This window comes from Phoenix dactylifera, chromosome 4 (genome assembly GCF_009389715.1).
Source record: "Phoenix dactylifera cultivar Barhee BC4 chromosome 4, palm_55x_up_171113_PBpolish2nd_filt_p, whole genome shotgun sequence".
Lineage (NCBI taxonomy): Eukaryota > Viridiplantae > Streptophyta > Magnoliopsida > Arecales > Arecaceae > Phoenix > Phoenix dactylifera.
This window is the reverse complement of record NC_052395.1, coordinates 18,981,716-18,999,614: the sequence shown is the minus strand read 5'-3', so window position 1 is coordinate 18,999,614 and position 17,899 is coordinate 18,981,716. Positions and strand designations below refer to the sequence as shown.

At 41.2% G+C, this 17,899-nt stretch overlaps 2 protein-coding genes and 1 pseudogene across 3 annotated transcripts in view; all 3 read right to left on the bottom strand.

The window, feature by feature from the left end:
* The window catches only part of LOC120104029 (S-linalool synthase-like), a 47,968-nt gene that overhangs the window by 16,537 nt on the left and 13,532 nt on the right, over positions 1-17,899 (bottom strand). The window lies entirely within an intron of this gene.
* Positions 1,258-7,310, bottom strand: LOC120110700 (annotated as a pseudogene).
* On the bottom strand, positions 10,403-13,199 carry LOC120110536 (heat stress transcription factor A-3-like). Of its 2 annotated transcripts, none has more exons than XM_039125788.1 (3): positions 12,528-13,199; positions 12,190-12,345; positions 10,403-10,825 (listed from the first exon to the last, which is right to left on the bottom strand). In XM_039125788.1, the coding sequence occupies exons 1-3, from the start codon at positions 12,951-12,953 to the stop codon at positions 10,757-10,759; spliced, it is 651 nt and encodes a 216-aa protein (XP_038981716.1). In that variant the 5' UTR covers positions 12,954-13,199; the 3' UTR covers positions 10,403-10,756. The 2 variants fall into 2 exon arrangements, with proteins under 2 accessions (XP_038981716.1, XP_038981717.1); XM_039125789.1 differs by having other exon boundaries at positions 12,573-13,197.

Genomic DNA, 17,899 nt, shown 5'->3' with positions numbered 1-17,899 from the left:
ACTTTCATCTTCTTTAAATCCATTCTTATAATTTCACCTTTTATGTGGGATACAATTTTTTCTCCTTTTCCAACTGCTCTGAAAATGCAATAGAATAGATAATTGAAATAGAGTAAAAGATATATGAGACTAATTATTTTTAAAATATTTTTTATACTAATATTATAATATACTATTAATATACAAAATTTTCATTAGTTTTTAATCTATTATATCATTATCTATTAAATTCAGAAAAGAAGAAAGATATCTATCATATCTCTCCTTCTCTTTTACAAATTTGCCCAACAAAACATCCCACTTAGTTACATTTACAATTCTCACTGCCCCGACGGACTTTGAAAATGCCAGAGGCACTCCAACTATGATAGAAGACGTGCCACGAAGGTTGATAGACCATCAAGTCGAAGCGGAAGCAGAAGAGTTTGAGTGAAAATGTTTAAATGGGGGTATTATTCCGAACAAATATCATATGGGGCAGGCATCATAGAAGGAATAGACACTCATTAGCTTCTTGATACACACTCATCACTTAACGAGGAAGAAAGATGATGCGACGGTCTTTCTTCCCACATAGTCTCTATTGGCGCATGAAATTTTTCTCTTTTTTATTTTTTTAAGTTACAAAATTGACATATTCCGTTAGTTTGAGAAGTTCTATGTTTATTTGACTTTGGGTTCCCTTCTAAAATGGGTGTAAAAGAAAATATGGCAAAAAAAATCCCACCTTGTACTATGGTGCTCGCCCCACATAATATTTGTTTATTCATTTCAATCTCGGACCAGCTAGATCCCACTGTACACACACATGTCGCATCCCCTCACACCATGTCTAGGTGCAGGAGTCCCAACAATTTTTCATAAATCTGCCTCTAGATCAGTCTATTTCCTAAGATATTTGATCAAAATTATTTAAGCACAAATTTCTTAGAGCTGTGCCCACGCACTGGATGTTAGCATGGAGTATAATATAACAAAGAATAGCATCAAGCAAAAGAAGAAGCAATGACGCCTTAGTTCATTCTAATTACATATCATGCCTCCTTTTCTTTGGACAGCAGGGCAATACATCACCGCTGTGCATGTATAGAATCACTTGTATATAAGCTTCATTTAATGATAATAGGAAGGTAGAACCCTATTATGCATGTTAATGGCATGCAATCTGTTGAAAATCGTCAGTGTATTAAAACAAAGAGCTATGTTTCTAAATGGTGAACCCTATTATGAATAGAATAATTGGCAAAAGATAGAAAATTAATTGCAACGAAGATTTTGAAGTTGGTTGCCATGGCAGCTCTGAATTTCTGATATTGCCTCTAAATTTCTGGCTTCAGATATCTCATTTGAATAACTAAAAACAAGAAAAGGACATAAATTACTGTAATGAAAAATATCCCACGCCTAGTCTTAAAATAAAGACCTTACCGTCAGCTTAAGGGATTAATACCAAAAACAAAAAAATAGAAAATTATAATCATTATGCTGAGCAGGCTAGCGAGTTGCTTTCGTGGATAATATGATCACTCACACCAGCTCCACACAGTCCACCCAAAGAAGTCTTTGTTCTACTGGTATAACACCAAAAGTAATCAAGCGAGCAAAAGGCCAAATCTTCCACCCTGCCTGTCGAGCCAAAACACCCCAATTGTCAACCCAAAAATGCTGATGCATCATACAAATTATGTAACTGAACAAAGTGAGATCAAAACTACAACTTTGATGACAAAATGGGTTAACTTGATGAATTTCATTAATTCATGATGCACATCATAGTTTCAGTAACATACTGCACTCTCCATAATGTCCACACCAGACTAGCCCTTAAATAGCGACTAAATTTAAAGCAATGTTGAGTGGTCTACCAATCACTCACAAATCCGCCGTATGGGTGAGAGTTTAAGTTGAGGCAAGGCAGTCAGGTCAAACTATAATTATTTCAAGTTTGCCTTTCATAATACCGATCTTTGAATCAAGAGGCATTATGATCAACTCAGACGGTTCTCACACTTGATATGTCACGCCTCGAGCCCGAGGCGGCAGACGCCGCACGCCCGCACGGCAAGCCGCACAGGTCATGTGCAAAGCATCGGAACATATCGGAGCAAATACAGATGTTCAAAACTTATTTAAGGGTTAATCACAGATGCTTAAAATTAACATAAATAATTAAAGTTATTCAAAAGCAGACTTACAAAATTCCAAAATAGCATATGCCAACATAATTCAAATGTCTAAGCTAATTTAACTAAAGGACCAAAAACTAAAGGAATCGTCGAAAATCTAACGCACTCCCCAATCCCATGCGATCAAGCCTCTGGATCTGAAAAACAGAAAAAATAAAATAATGAGCTACACTAGCCCAGTAAGCAACAAAATACCCTAAAGAGGGGTCAGAGCATATCAGATCAAAATACAGGATAATGTCTGGAATAAATCATAAATAACATCGTTTTACTGTTTTCAAAACTTATTATCATTTTTTCAAAAATCTGATACCAGAATCTCAACATGATAGGCTACGGCCACGTAACCCAGTGGCATGAGTTGCACAAAGTGTCAGAAACCACTATTGTTAGTCACCGGTGGCAACGGTGTCCAAAAACCACTATTCTAATCACCGGTGGCGCGGTGTCGAAACCGGTTCCTCACAGATTACAAGTCGATAGGTCCAACGTATAATTCTCATTGGCGGGGTCAGAACAGAACAGATCATAGCCATGCTGAGAATGCATATATATAGAAAAATAGATTTTATAAATTATCCAGTCATATTTTGCAGATTTCAGAGCATACCACAAAATTTTCAAATAGAATTTAATATGCTTGACCCATTTTACAGAATACAAAACATATATCAAAATTTAATCTATTTATCAAATAATTTAGAAATCATACTTAAACTATTAAGTTACTTACCTCTTCTCGCTTAATTCCTACTTCAGGTAGGCGGATCAGGTTTACCTGTTAACATTTAATTAATTTCTTTGTAAATTTCAGAGCTAAGCAAAACGAAAAGTAATACTACTGAACACGGCTCAACAGGGACCAAAGTTGGCCCATAATGGGCATGGCCCGATAGGGCCCATATCGGACACGGCCTAATGGGCCCGCATAGACTCAGCGTAATAGGGCCCTCCCAAAGTTGGCCTCTAATTTGTTCATTTATGCAATAAAGTCTATTGCAAGAACCAATATCTAATTACATAGTATTGTTCTATAATAAAACTTGAGTAAAGGGACTAAACAAATATAGTTGAGGGCCTTTATGTAATAAATCTTTCCTATAGGGATCAAATACAAATTACAAAATACCCTTTTGTAAAATAATATACTGCCAAGGGCTGAACTGAAAAATTCTATTTATTGGCCAAATGGATTCGGGTTTCGGGTTCCGGGTTCGAGTTCGGGTTCAGGTTCCGGGTTCGGATCTGAACTGGGCCCAAGTTGGGCCCACAAAGGTATTGCCCAACTAGGCACAACCAGACTAGACTGGACCCAAGTTGGGCCTGCAATGGATAGGGCCCAACGGGCCCAGTTTGGCCCGCGATGGGCCTCCTTCCCCAAACCCCCCACGGACAGGGGAAGTAGGAGAGACGGAAGAGAGAGAGGGAGCCGGCGGGGTGGCCGGCCTGGCTGGCCAGAGGCCACCCCTCGGTTGATGGCCAGCCGGCCACCATGGCGGCTGGCGGCCGTTGCAGTGGCCGACAGGGAGGAGAAGCAACCGAGATGGTCTCGGTTGCTGGGGCTGAAACAGAGGAGAAAAAAATCAATGCTTTTGGCAATAGAACGAAGGCAAGGAGGAGGAAAGCTCACCGGCGGTCGACGGAGGTGGTGGGTCTCGGCCAAGGAAGGCTCGATCCGGTGTCAAGCGGCGGCGGCGACGGCACCTTCCGAAGGGGAGGTAGATCCAGAAACAGGGGAAGGCCGCAAGGGGATTCGGACGGTACTCGGCCGGGAGAGCTCGCCGGTCACTCGGGAGGCAAGAACTGAGGGAGGAGAGGAAGAGGAGAGGGAGGAGAGGGGCTCGGTGGTGAACTGGGAAGGAGAAGAGGGGTTTTTATTATCCCCTCGTAACGGCCCTCCGTCGCGAAAATCGCGGCGGTCGAGCGTGATCCGTAGCTGTGATTGGCCGCGGTTTGACCGGAGGGGGGGTGCCGCGGGATGCCTGCGGCACCTTGCCCCGATTGATCCCGGAGGAGCCGGAGAGGATCGCCATCGCGATCCTCTGTCCGGTTCCTCCCATATTAAGACCCCGTATCTCACAATATGCATGCCTGTTAGGTTTGTTATTCAATCATTGGATAGGCAAAGCAGCATTTGGTTCATAAAAAGATTGGAACATAACAAGAATGAAGTTGCATAAATTATCAAGGGAGAACATTGCATACAGTTAGCATTGGCCAAAATGTAGCCTTCGATTGACTGAATACGTTAGCTGGTGATTCAAAACGCAAGAATCCCAGGACTGCATGGTAAATGCTGTTCCACATTGCAGCCCAAGCAGTTTGGCCAAACAACGCTTTAGCAGGAAACACCCAGCAGTCCTGAAGGAAAAAGAACCTGGAAGACCATAGCTCATCTCAATTTCTCATACACCAAATTAGTCATGACAACAAGCAGCAATTGCTATCAGATATATCAAAAAATGCTAGAAGCTAGCTACCTCACAGGATTGGTAATAGTAATGAGAAAGGGACCGATGGAGAGAAAAACCAACAAGACCAGATCTGAACATATGAACACAGTCAAATTCAAAAGGTGGTTTTCCTTCATAGCACTCCATCAAGATATGAACAAGAACACAAGTTAGATGGACATGAAACAGCAATATATTTTATGATTAATCAATAATCTAAAAGAGCATCCACCTGTGCAATCCAATCTCCTAGAGAATAAAACACTCCACTTATCATCATTTTGGCTAGAACAGGGTTTGTTTTCAAGGCTTCCTCATACACAGTCCAATTGTGCTAGGGTGCATATGTTAGGATCGGAGCTGATCATGGGCTGGGCCTTGAGCCTACACTCTACTCATTTAATCGGGCTTCAGGCCAGGACTACGTAAAATTTGACATTTTCTATGCCCAAGCCCAGCCCATGATCAAATTTACATAGGATCTTATAGAGGGTCCACCCTTGTGATACAATGGAGCTTGAATAAGGCCATGAATTTAACAATCCAAGAGGATTGTAATACTAGTCTCCAAAAAATGATAACAAAAAAAAAGACTTTTCCCTAAGAGAACCGCATTTCACGTAAAAACGGTTGCCAAGCCTTTAAATAATACATCAACTAAATTCATAACTAGTACACAGTGGGAAATTTATTTTTAAAAAAATAAACAAGTAGCTTAAGATTAAAAAAAAGAAGAAAAATTATAACTACTCATGTCATATTATATATGTCAGTGCAACAAACCAATGAACAGGCATAAGAATGTCTGAACATGTCTATATGATAAGATAAACTTATAGTTTTTGGCTTTTCCGTAATCAGGAATTTCATGACCTTATATGGTTGATAATCTAGTAGTTAATTAACTAAGCCTGTTCTTCTAGAAAAAGTGATCTTCTTTGGTTGGAGAAAACACAGGAAGAGGATGAGAAAATATAGAAGTTGCAGTTTCCCTTCTATTAGCATAAGTAAAAAAAAATGAAGTCGAACTTTTTCTCAAGAAATGAAGTGGAATCACATATAAATGGAAGCAATTATGTCATGGAGAGTGAAGGATATTAATGATAAGAAAGGAAAAGAGTTTGGTTGGGATGGTATAAAGAACTGAGCTTAACACTCAAAGTTTGGTGAGATATGACAAATAAGCAGCTCAAGGCTGGCTTAAACATATGCTGCTCACGCATATCCACGACATAACATACCAAACATGTTCGAATACAAAATTATAGAGCAACCATCACTACATATCTCAAAAAAAAAGAATAAAGAAAATAAATAAGTAATTTCACAATTCAAAGCTCCTAATTTGTGGAAAATAAAATTTGATATATTTATTCTGGACCTAGAATAGCCAGACTAAGTTGGAGTAATTGCTCCAAAATTTAGTTCAATGGGCATCATAATGACAAAACAACTAGCTACATTGTGATTTTCTATACATATCGTCAAATGACTTACAAAATATTAGTTTAATTTTTGGATATAATGTGCAAAAACACAAAAGAACATGATTCTTCCTGAAATGCAACACCAGTTTTGAGAAAGTATAGAATGCCAACACTTTTGGATCCCTAAATATGACAAGTAATTCTTTAAACTTCAAAAATGGAATCTCTCCTTTTAATTTTCCTATACTCTCCCACACATACAAAAGATGCTCCTCTTATAGGGCCTCAAGCTGAAATTGTAGCACATAGATGTATAATCTAAATCAGAACTCACATTATCCTGCCTAGTATAGTTCAACACCTCATCAATACAAATACCATGAAACCTGTTGCAATGCATCTACTCGCACTGCTTTTAGTGGCCAACATCCTAGACACACAACCTTGTCAACCTTAAAAGCATGCATATAAAGATTTCCCAATAATCACTTACGCATGTATTTGTTAAACAACAGGACATAAGCAAAGATCAGCTTCGCAAAATCAACTCAGATAGGCTCGTCCAGGCACATACAGCTCTCTATAAATCCAGCTCACCCTTGAGTCGGCAACATGCTTCCCTGTTATGCAAGCAAGCATGTGGCTCGTGCAGGCATGCTTTGGTTGCATGCCCTGTTGCTTTTCTTGGCAGGACTATATGATTGCATGCTCCAAATGCATGTGCACCCACAGCACCTTCGAATGCCTATTAGAACTATTTTCATCAATCGTTCTGTTTTTTCACTTTCTTATTGATAAAAGGAAGCAGCCAATCCAGACAATCTCTCAGCTATCGGTCGCGCTCCCGCTTGCGCGGCGCACATGAGGCACCTAGTGCCCACGTGGGGCCACATGGGGGGGGGGGACATGAGACTCTCCTGCCATATATTGTCCGGTTCCGGAGCCCGCACGCCCGCATACGCGCCGCTCAGACCCCTCTCCAGTTTTGTTTTCCACCCAAAACGCGTTTGCAATTTTTGGAAACACCCGCTTCACATGCCCAGACTATGAAACGAGTTTAGCCAATATGGGATCTTTCATTCACCCACCTCCGAACTAGAGCCATCCTCGGCTCTGATACCAAATGTCACGCCCCCGTTCAAGCCTTGCTCAAATCCGTTAGCCTTGCTCTTTTCAGCCTCCATAAACTGGGGACAGATCCAACCCAATTCATTGAACTTGTTGGCATATTCAAGTACAGTCATATTATCTATCAGTCTCAAAGCAAGAATTCATTTTTCTTAGTCCTTCTAACCGACTTAGGAAAGTACTGCTCATAGAACATTTCTTGAATTCATCCCAAGTCAGGTGATCATCATCTTCAATTGCAGCTTTCATGGTTGTCCACTAAAACTGTGCATTTTCTCTTAGCATGGGAACAACCAGCCTAACCGTGACATCTTCGGAAAACTGCAGAGCATCATACATCTCTTCCATCCCTCGAATCCATATCCCAGCAGCCAACGGATCGGCTCCACCATCAAACATAGGAGGATTCAACCTCCAAAGCCGCTCATAGTAGGAGTCTATAGGTTGTGTAGATTGGGTAGTGGTCTGCATCAGCTGTTGCATCTGCTATTGTATTAGCCGTTACATCTGAAGAAGTTGAGCCATCACCTGACTTACTCCGGCAAAATTGGCCTGGGTGGCAGCTGGGTTAGAAGTTTGCTCAGCTGGCTGCCTGGCAACTCCTCTCACTCTTGGACCTATCCTCCTAGCTGTAATATTTGCGAAGACTTGCCCCTCTCTATTGTTCATTTCTCCTATCAAAATATTAGTATAAATTAATTAACTAATTTTTTTTCTTTTGAATATGCCAAAAACAACATGAGCCAGAGGTAGGCTCTGATACCATAATGTCATGCTCTCGCCTGCGGGGCATGTGAGGCACCCAGTGCCCATGTGGGGGCCACATGAGGGAGGAACACGGAGCTCTCCTGCTAGATACTGTCCAGTTCTGGGGCCCGCACATGCGCCGCTCAGACCCCTCTCCGATTTTGTTTTCTATCCAAAATACGTATACAGGATTTGGAGAAATCCGCCTTATATATCCAGGCTCTGAAACGAGTCTAGCCGATATGTGATTTTTCATTCACCCATCCTCGGACTAGAGTCGTCCTCGGCTCTGATACCAAATGTCACACCCCCGCCTATGCGGGGCACGTGAGGCACCCAGTACCCACGTGGGGACCACATGAGGGGGAAACATGGGGCTTCTCTGCCATATATTGTCCGGTTTCGAGGCCTGCACGTGCGCACACGCACTGCTCAGACTCCTTCCTAGTTTTGTTTTTCACCCAAAACGCGTTTACAGGATTTGGAGACACCCGCCTCATATGATCAGGCTCTGAAACGAGTCTAACCGATATGACATCTTTCACTATCAGTCTTCATGATGATGTTCATCTGACTATTGTCGGTTTGGCTGATTTTAAGATCCTTATCTTCGAAAGCTTTCCCTGGGCAATCGATAGTAAGGATGCAAAATTGAGCCAAGCTCTGTGTTCATTGAAAGTTGGATTGTACCATCAAAAAAAACATTGAAAGGCAAATGGATAAGAAAAAAGATCCAAATGGATCGAACAAGAAAAGGTTTATTGATTGATAAATTTCAAAAAAAGAAAGAAAGCAAAACCTCGAACTAAACCAATAGTGAATACTAAGTGCACATAATTGCGGGGCACTTTTATCAAAGCACCAATTCCACAAGAAAAAGGTATCTGGCAACAAAGAACAAAAACTCTAGCAAGAGCCAAGAAATCAAAACCAGCCAATCGGAGAACCGAACTTGGAATCCCAAGAAATCAATAAAGGTCAGCCATGCAACATTTTTTTTGGCATAGCATTGCTTAACCTGTAAACTTCATTCCATGCAACATCTTTTAATTCAGTGACGACCGGTGGCTCCCCATATTGCTACATTGTTTTTAGACTACCCTGCTTACATGCTTACTTCCACTTCCATCTTGTGTTGAAAACCAAAAGCAACTTTATATTGGTTGGGCTCCGGCTCTGCTTGCCCTCCAATCATTCTTTTTTCTGTGGTTGAATACTGCTTACTTTCTCGAGCCATTCAATCATATGTTGCATGAAAGATTCATTACATCGACGATCATATCGGACCCAACGAAGAGAAAACAATGCATCAAAAAATATATTTTTGGATACATGTTTTATCAGGGAATATAACTCGCAGATGCTCTATTTCAACGGCCATAATCTTTCTATATGAATTATCTGACTCCTACGGATGACTAAAATCTTTAGTGACTGCCATAGTCGGGCACCAGTGTTCTACAACATAGAACCTCGTTCATACAACTTTTATTCTCTCTTCTTTGTACAATAAATTATTTCTTTTTTCTGATAGGAAACAACAACAGATACAACAATACCGAATTAGGTATGTCACAGCTGTTTCCACGCCCATGCCTGAATCATGGAAACTACATCTTAAACAAAGGTACTGGAATAAAGGAACGCCTGGAGAGGACCATGTAGTAATAGGGGCACCCTAATCGATGCAACTTTTGAGGCTCACATAGTTTAGTGTTCGTTTGATTTCAGAAGGCTTCTTTTTGTGAGGCAATTGATTGCAGAAAGCATTGCCATTGGATCAAAAGCTATGTCATAGTTCAATCCACTACAAAAAAAATAGTATTTCCCGGCGCTTTCCAGAGCTTTTACCGACGCTTATAAGCGTCAGTATTTTTTAATCCAACGCGTCCAAAAGCGTCACGAAACTGTCGGGCAGGTGGGCGTGGACCATTTTCGTTCCGATGCTTTTCGCCTGCGTCGGCATTACCTTACCTTTACCGACGCTTTAAAGCGTCGGCAAAGGCTTTATATCCGACGATTTTAAGCGTCGGCAAAGGATTACCGACGCTTTTATGCGTCGGTGTGCATGTGCCGGGATAGTGTTAGTGCCGGGATTACCGACGCTTTTATGCGTCGGCATTACCTTACCTTTACCGACGCTTTAAATCGTCGGCAAAGGCTTAAAATCTTCTAATGCGCCTGTGCCGGGATAGTGTTATTGCCAACGCTTTTAAGCGTTGGCAATAGAGATTTTTTTAAAAAAAAATTCATAAAAAGAAATGTGAACTAGGTAAACAAACCTTCTGGCCGGTAATGGCCAGCTGCCAAAACCCAAAATACATCGTAAGACAAGAAAACTAGTCAGGTACATAACACCAAGCAGCCAGCATAAAGAAGGTCAAAGGTGACCACTTGGTCCACATTATATTGGCATCTATTCCATCACTTCAAGAAAGAGGGAAAGGTACACAGAAAAAAATAAGTAAACATTTAATAACCCTCAAACTTTTATGGAACCATCTCAAACGAGAATAATTATTTGTTACAGTTTTGAAATGGTACAAAACTTTATATCATGCACATCACCAGCAACGATCTCCATACAATTGTCAGAAAAAAAATGAAACCCATGACAGAACATAAAGGATGTTGCATGAAAAACTGTAGCCATCAATGGGAATCTGTAGCCATCATTCTTAGCCAAAAAAAAAAAAAAAAAAAACTGTAGCCATCAATAGGAAGCTGGCAACACGGAACTGCGAGTTCTTGCTTGCCAGGCTTCATACACCAAGTCCATGCAAAGCAGTGATACACCGAGCAGGTGGAATGCAAGTCAAGACTCTGGTCTGGACTCTGTTTCTAGCCTCTGACGGATGTTACGGCGCAACATCTCCATGTACTCCTGCAAAATTATATTTCTTTGGTTTGAGTCCAAGAGGCTAACGAAAACAAATGATGCAAAGATCTTTTCCCGCTTCACGTTTTTGGAAACAGGATAATGATGTGAAAGTAGGTCGGAATGTAGGAAGCAACATTCTCATAATAGGTAGTTCTATAAACTTTCAAATTTGGAACCAACTATGATGTGTCCTACAAATTTGCATGTTTGTGTTACATTCAAGTTGTATAAAATGAGAATGCGTTGGCTCAAAAGTCATCTGAAAACTACAGCTGTCAATGCTCCACCTGTTTGACACTGTTGAAACAGCTAATTAAATTCAACTCACTAATGCACAACTCAGGTGAACAGAGCTCGAAAATAATAAACCCTAATTGTTCTTTCCTATTTTAGTTTTAAGTTCTCTGTTCTGGTCATCATACTACTGAAGCAGTACCTAAGCATAGAAGAACAAGAGTTTGAACAACATAGATTCCAACAGACAAGACCAGCCTATGAAAACAAATCTCCCTTTTGCAGCTTAAGTAGGTTGAACCCAGAACCACAAATGCACACATATCTTTGGCAGATATATGAGCATAGTCTGAATACTATATCCATGAGATTTTATTTTGTCCTTGTAAGCAAATTATATATGAAAGTTTCAGAGCTGCTATTTTTTACTCCATGCTAAGTTTCAAGGCACCTAAAACAGCAAGGCATGCAAAGGATTATTTAATGTTCTCGATTTTTAATTGATGCACTGTTGCAACCTGTAAAATATTTTCATATCCTAATTGTATGATTAATATGCAATCAGTTCAAACATAGCCTAAACACAAACACAAACATGAGGAAGAAAAGAGATGCTAGGACACGTGATTTCCTGAACCAACATGCTTGTAAATGAGAGACCATGTTCAATGAGCGCCATGTGTGCACATATGCACCTACATACATGCACAGACATCATCAGTAACAAGCTGAAATTTGATAGTTATGGTCTAAAGAAGCATGTAGTAACACTTTTCCTCAAGCAATGCTGACTCTTCCTAAAATGGTTTTATATAACTGAGAAGTGCAGTAAACAATTTGCTAAAACAAGCTCATCTAAAGGAAAACCTGCTTGCATCTTCTAATTAACTGAATAACCATGTTGGCCATTTTCTAACTAACACATTATATTTCCATGGAAAGCTCACTTGCCCCATGATTTTCATCATTATCGGTTACTTGAAATTATGACGTGATATCATCCATGCATAGTTAAACCAGAAAATAGCTAACATTTTCTTGCTGAATCCATCAAGAATAATAATAAAAAAACAAATCATCCAATTGGTTTATTCTCCTTCTGTTCACAGTAATTTAGCGGACAGAATGCTTACCTTGCTGAACTCCACATTATTGCCAAGTTCTTCAACAAGGGCTTCATAATTGTTCTCTCCATCAAACAGATTGCCCGCACTTTCAAGCACAGCATGGAAGATATTTTCAGCAGAATCATGTTGTTCAATTCTTCCACGAGCTTGACAGAGATCAATCTGAGTAACCAATAAATATTGCAGTAGTTTTTTAAGAAAGAAGCGTCAGCAGTAATCAATCTATCGGGGCAATCATTTGATTAAAATCCAATGCTCGTTAACAACAAAGGACGAATATAAGAATATAGACTGAAAGAACAAGATAAAAAATAAATAAAATAAAGAAAGAAAAAATTACATACAAACAACAAGAGCCGTCTCCGGCAAAGTTTTTGCGCAATACCCACATAAGTATTGAGCTGGCGGACAAAACTGGAGAAGTTGTTGTGCTTGAAGTTCCGGGGCAGAACGGCCCTCGCAAACTCGACGGGATCCCACACCACGAAGCTCCTCCCAGTGGAACCCCACGAGATGAGCGGATCCAGGGAGGGATCGTCCACAAGCTCATAGGTCTTGGAGAGGAAGGGCGGGATCGGCGCGCTCTGGAGAGCCTCCAGGGGCCGAGGCGCAGCAACCCCGGACGATGACGACGAGGAGGATAAAAGCTTTTCCGCAACCGGTGGCGGAGGCTGGGGGGATAAGTCCAAGATTTCCCCGAATGGCTCGATCTTGGGCTCCAGAGGCGAAGAAGCGCGGGGTTTGGAAGCAGAGGGTGCTCCAAATTCCATGAAGGGAGACGACGACGAGGAGGAGGAGGAGGAGGAGGAAGAGGAAGAAGAAAGGGAAAAACCCGATCCTCCCAAGAAGGTTTGGAGATTCAACAGAAGGAGAGAGAGCGAGATTTGGTCGGCCCAGGAGGAAGGTTGGGGCCTGGGGAGGGGAGGAAATAAAATTTATAAGGAAGAAGGTGGGACGAGTAACCGCCTCAGAGAAGGCGGGGATTAAATGATGATCGGGAGAGCTGTATTTGGGGAGGAAGCTACCCACGCTTCTTTGAAGCGTGAGGATATGTGGGGCTTGGGGTTTTTTTTTCCGACGCTAGTGAATAGCGTCGCCAAAAAAGGATCGACTTTTCCCACATTTCCTGTAGTGATCCTTGAAACCGACCTCGATCTTTCACCAACAATTCTTTCTCGCGGACGTTATTCAAATCTGTCCTCTGCTCTCCTTCCATGATTTACAAGGATGTGACATAAATCGTGGCATAGATGTTCTCTGAACAAATCACCAAAAGATGCATAAATCACCATGCTAATGTTCTCTAGCAATGCCACAGGTGAATCGAATGCATTAGAATTGTTATATAACATCCCAAGTCCCTTCAAGCATGACGAAAGGAGTTCCTTCCATTCTTTTGGCATTTTCTGTGTCCATTGGTCATATTTATTTCAAGAACTCCTTTTCCTTTCTATCCACCTGTTCGTGAGGGTTGTAACTCGGGCAAGTTGATTTGATCTAAGGGCAAATGCTAACTTAACTCTATCTTTATACTTCTCCACCCTAATCCAATTCAGCCTAGTCTCATGTCGGGTAGAGTTGGGCTAAGCTCGAGTAGAGTTGGGCTCGTCGAGTTAGGTTGCATTGAGACACATTAATTGCATTAGATCGGGTTGAATAAGAAGTTTAGGATAGGAATAATGTTTGAGATGTTTTTGTTAGATCAATAGTTCTTGGATTGAGGCCTCAATCATTCATCAATTTCAATAACACGCTTAGACATACTTTAAGGAGGTTAAGGATATAATTACACAAGATATAAAAGTAATCTAAATGAAATATACGAGGAGCCATGTGGCTGTGCATTTTGAGTTATGTGCCAGAAGAACTTAGGTATTTATACAAGATCCAAAATCTAAATAACTTTTGGATAGCTTTTTTGGGTGAGGTCTTGAGATGTTACAAATGTACCAAAATGGACTTAGTCAATGGCCCATATATGACAAGGGATGATGTAGCTGGGGCCTCTTAAAGATTTTGGATACTCAAGGTAGGCCAAAAATCCTAGATATACAAGTATAGTTTGTGTATGTATAAACATGACTAAGGGTACGGACAAAACAACCATAAATTCTTATTGCACTTACATTTTCTATATTATTATCAATATGTTGTGCATAAAAGACTACACATAGCACTCTTTCGGTAAAAATGTAACAATATAGAAGATATAGCACACGCACATCTGAACGCTGCCACCTACATCTTCAATAAAGGACTTGGAGAATTGGGAGGCACAACTAAAAACATGCAAGAAGATAGACACCGTAATCCAAGCAAACATTTGGGCCTCACATAATATAGTAACTGCTTGATTTTGGAAGGATCATACACTAACCATCCTGTATTCTCCTTAATTGACTCATTAGCATTAAGCACAAACGTTGGTAGAAGCATTCCCTGTGTCCATAGCTAATGGCTTATAGAAGGCTATAGTAATGTCCTGAAGTAGCGCGGTAGGTGATTCGAATGCATTAAAAGTATTAAAAAGCATCTGAAACCCCTTTAAAGCACATAGATGGATTTGTTTCCATTCTTTCAGTACTTCAGCATTGCTATCAACCATAGTAATTTCAAGCAGCTGCTTCTCGAACCTTTCTAGTTTGTTCCGTATGTATGCAATAGAATCTTCAATATTTGCCTCTGGATTCGCTTTCAAGTACAATGGCACCATGTTCAGTTTCCCATCTTTCATCTCTTTCTGAAATAATTTTGAATCAGTTTAAAAACAAAAATAATAAGATAAATAGACATGGAAATTATGGTGATGGAGTAGTATAACCTCATAGCTTTGAATATCATTCAGTAAGCGAGTTGAGAGCATTAACAATTTGGTAATTTTGCTATAACGGGTTCCCGAAGAGCTCTGTGGGTGTTTTGGACTTGCAAGATAGCATGCGGGGAGAAACATTGCTTGTATAGCTATGGAGAGCGTCCCTACTCGAAGGTATTCATCAATTGATGGTGCTTGTTTGATTCTACTCCACTCAGATTCCGTCAACCACACATCAAATGCTTCTCGCCACTTTTTCATATATGACAATAGATTTGAACTTGCTCAAACTAAAGATACTAACATGAAAGCATGCACATCGATTTTTAAATGATGGACATGAGAAACTTACGAAATCTTGAAGAAGTGTTTTCATATCATGACCTTGTTGATTGAAAATCTTCAATGCAATATCACATACGAGGTCATCAAGAGTCGCAAAAATAACTTTACTATGCCCAGATAAGCCTTCTCCTTCCCACCTGTAACCATTCAATTAATTAGGAATATTAAAAAATAACAATGTGCAAATTTTTCAACCTTCATGCAACAACTAATTAGTACCTTTGGACTGCTTCGGTGAGGCATTGTAATTCATCCAATGAACCGTGCTCATCAAAAAAATCATCTGCAACTGTAACTAAGATTGCACTTTTAGCCATAATTTTCCGCACCTCCGAGTCTAAGGGAAGGGAAATGGGAGTAGCAGCAACGAAGTAACAATATGATGTGTTTTCTCGTCCAAAGCCCATGTTGGCAAGGCCTGTATCTTTGGACCACCTAGTGTGATGTATTGATATTATATAGTAAAAAATCAATTAAATAAGTAAACAAAGTGAAAGAGGAAAAAAAATACCATAGCATTCTGTCAAGTAGCACACATTACTTTTCTTCTAAAAAGAAAGAGGACAGGAAAAGAAAGTGCATTCATTACTTCGCTTAGAAAGGAGGAAGGCCATATAATTTGCTTTTATCTTGAGAACTACCTCTTTAGCTCTTCGAGTTCAGTCTTGTAGACTGATTGGCGAGTCATGAAATTTTTTATGGCAAGCTTGATAATGTCGTCCGGGCATGTTAGCCTGCAGGTTTAAATAAAACATTTGATGTCACCAACCATAGTGTTTATATGTCCCTAGTACTTAGTCGGTTTGTGCCGTACCTGCAAGAGGATGACTTTCCAATCCAAATATTGTAGCCTTTAGTTCTTTCTATGTATGTTTGGTGCTCCATATGATCCATCCGTGCTAACCACAGATGCTTCAACTCGTGCTCAATCTGATTTGGCATATAAACATTAAAAATTACCAAATGGAAGTACTAGTTGTTGAAACTGCAAACATACGACATGAATCACATGATGTCAAGATGGCAAATATTTACTTCAGCGATTTACATGAACTAGATTGTCAGCCAAGCATATATTTTAACATCTAGGGATATTTAGCACTTCTTGCCTTTAGCAACTCCAGATAGATCTTGTAAATTTGTTGAAAGAGTAATGTCATGCTTTTGCGACCACTAATATAAAAATTTTCTTGACGTTGATGTGGCATGATAGACTTGGCATGCATAATTCACAAGAAGATGGTCACTTGAGCCATGTAATGCCAAGTCAGTGCCTCATTGGTTAGAGACACTTCGGTGTGGCAGAAAGAGGACTAGTAGTGCAAGCTATTCATAACTTGGTAGGTACCATATAACTATTCAGATAACGTAAAAAAAAGAAATAGTTGTTCAGTTACCTCCTTCTGGAGATCAGAAAGAGCCAAAGGTTGGTCTTTCATATCTTCGCCCGGCAATCCCTTTTGCAATATTTTCTTGGAGAAAGTTTTGGCATTTTCGAGTTCTGGTTCCTCTAGAAACATCAAATGTGTGGCTCTGTAGACAGCATACATAGCTCCTAAGAAGTCTTGGTAGTTCTCTTCTATGTGCAGGAGCATTTGCGGGTCACGCAAAAACCGGCAACACCTCTCTATGACATCAAAAGCAATCAATCACTTTTCTCTCCATGGAAGAGCAATGATGTGTATATTTATCTAGATGTTTGTGTATGCATATATATTATATAGATACATATGTAGAATCCTTACCTGGGGATATTCGATGGCCGTGCTTTCTTAGGAGTTGAAAGGCTAAAAAATCCTTGAATATTTGGAGATCGTGCATGCTAGATGGTTGCTGTTGCTGGTGGTCCAAACCGAGAACGATTGGCACTGCGGTGTGAACGGGGTTCCGTCTGAGTTGTCTTGGTTGGTGTTGGTTGCGCTCCACCTTCCGCCAAGAAACCTGCAAACAAGCCTTGCACCACCACCAGGGTGGTGATGGCCCTCCGACGGTCAAGTCAGAGGGGATTGGAGGAGGAGGAGAGGTGATAATCGCAAGTAAGAGAGTGCTCTGGGAGATATTGCTCACCTCCCCCCCTTTCTCCCCCCAGCCGCATATATACCTGGCTGGGGGGTCTCTCAGGGGGGTTCGTTATCGTGGGGCACGATGGTGTGGCCACTGACATGGCCGTTACAGGGCGTCGTGGAGCAGCACCGGGTACGGCCACGTCAGGGCATAGTGGGGCTCCGCTTTGTACGGCTGATGCAGGAGATCGTGGAGCAGCATCGGATACAGCCGTTGCAGGGAGTAGTGGAGCAGGAGGCCGCGGCGTGCCTCTGGGGAATAGCCTGTCGTTATCAAGAGATCTCCGACTCGGGGTCGGAGCGCTGGATCAAGGGGCAGCCGACTCGGGGTCGGGCTGCGGAACCGAGGACGTCCGACTCGGGGTCGGATTGCTGGATCAAAGGGCAGCCGACTCGGGGTCGGGCTGCGGAGCCGAGGATGTCCGACTCGGGGTCGGATTGCTGGATCAAAGGGCAGCCGTAGTCTTCCTGGGCGCGCGTGCCGGTCACGTGGGGC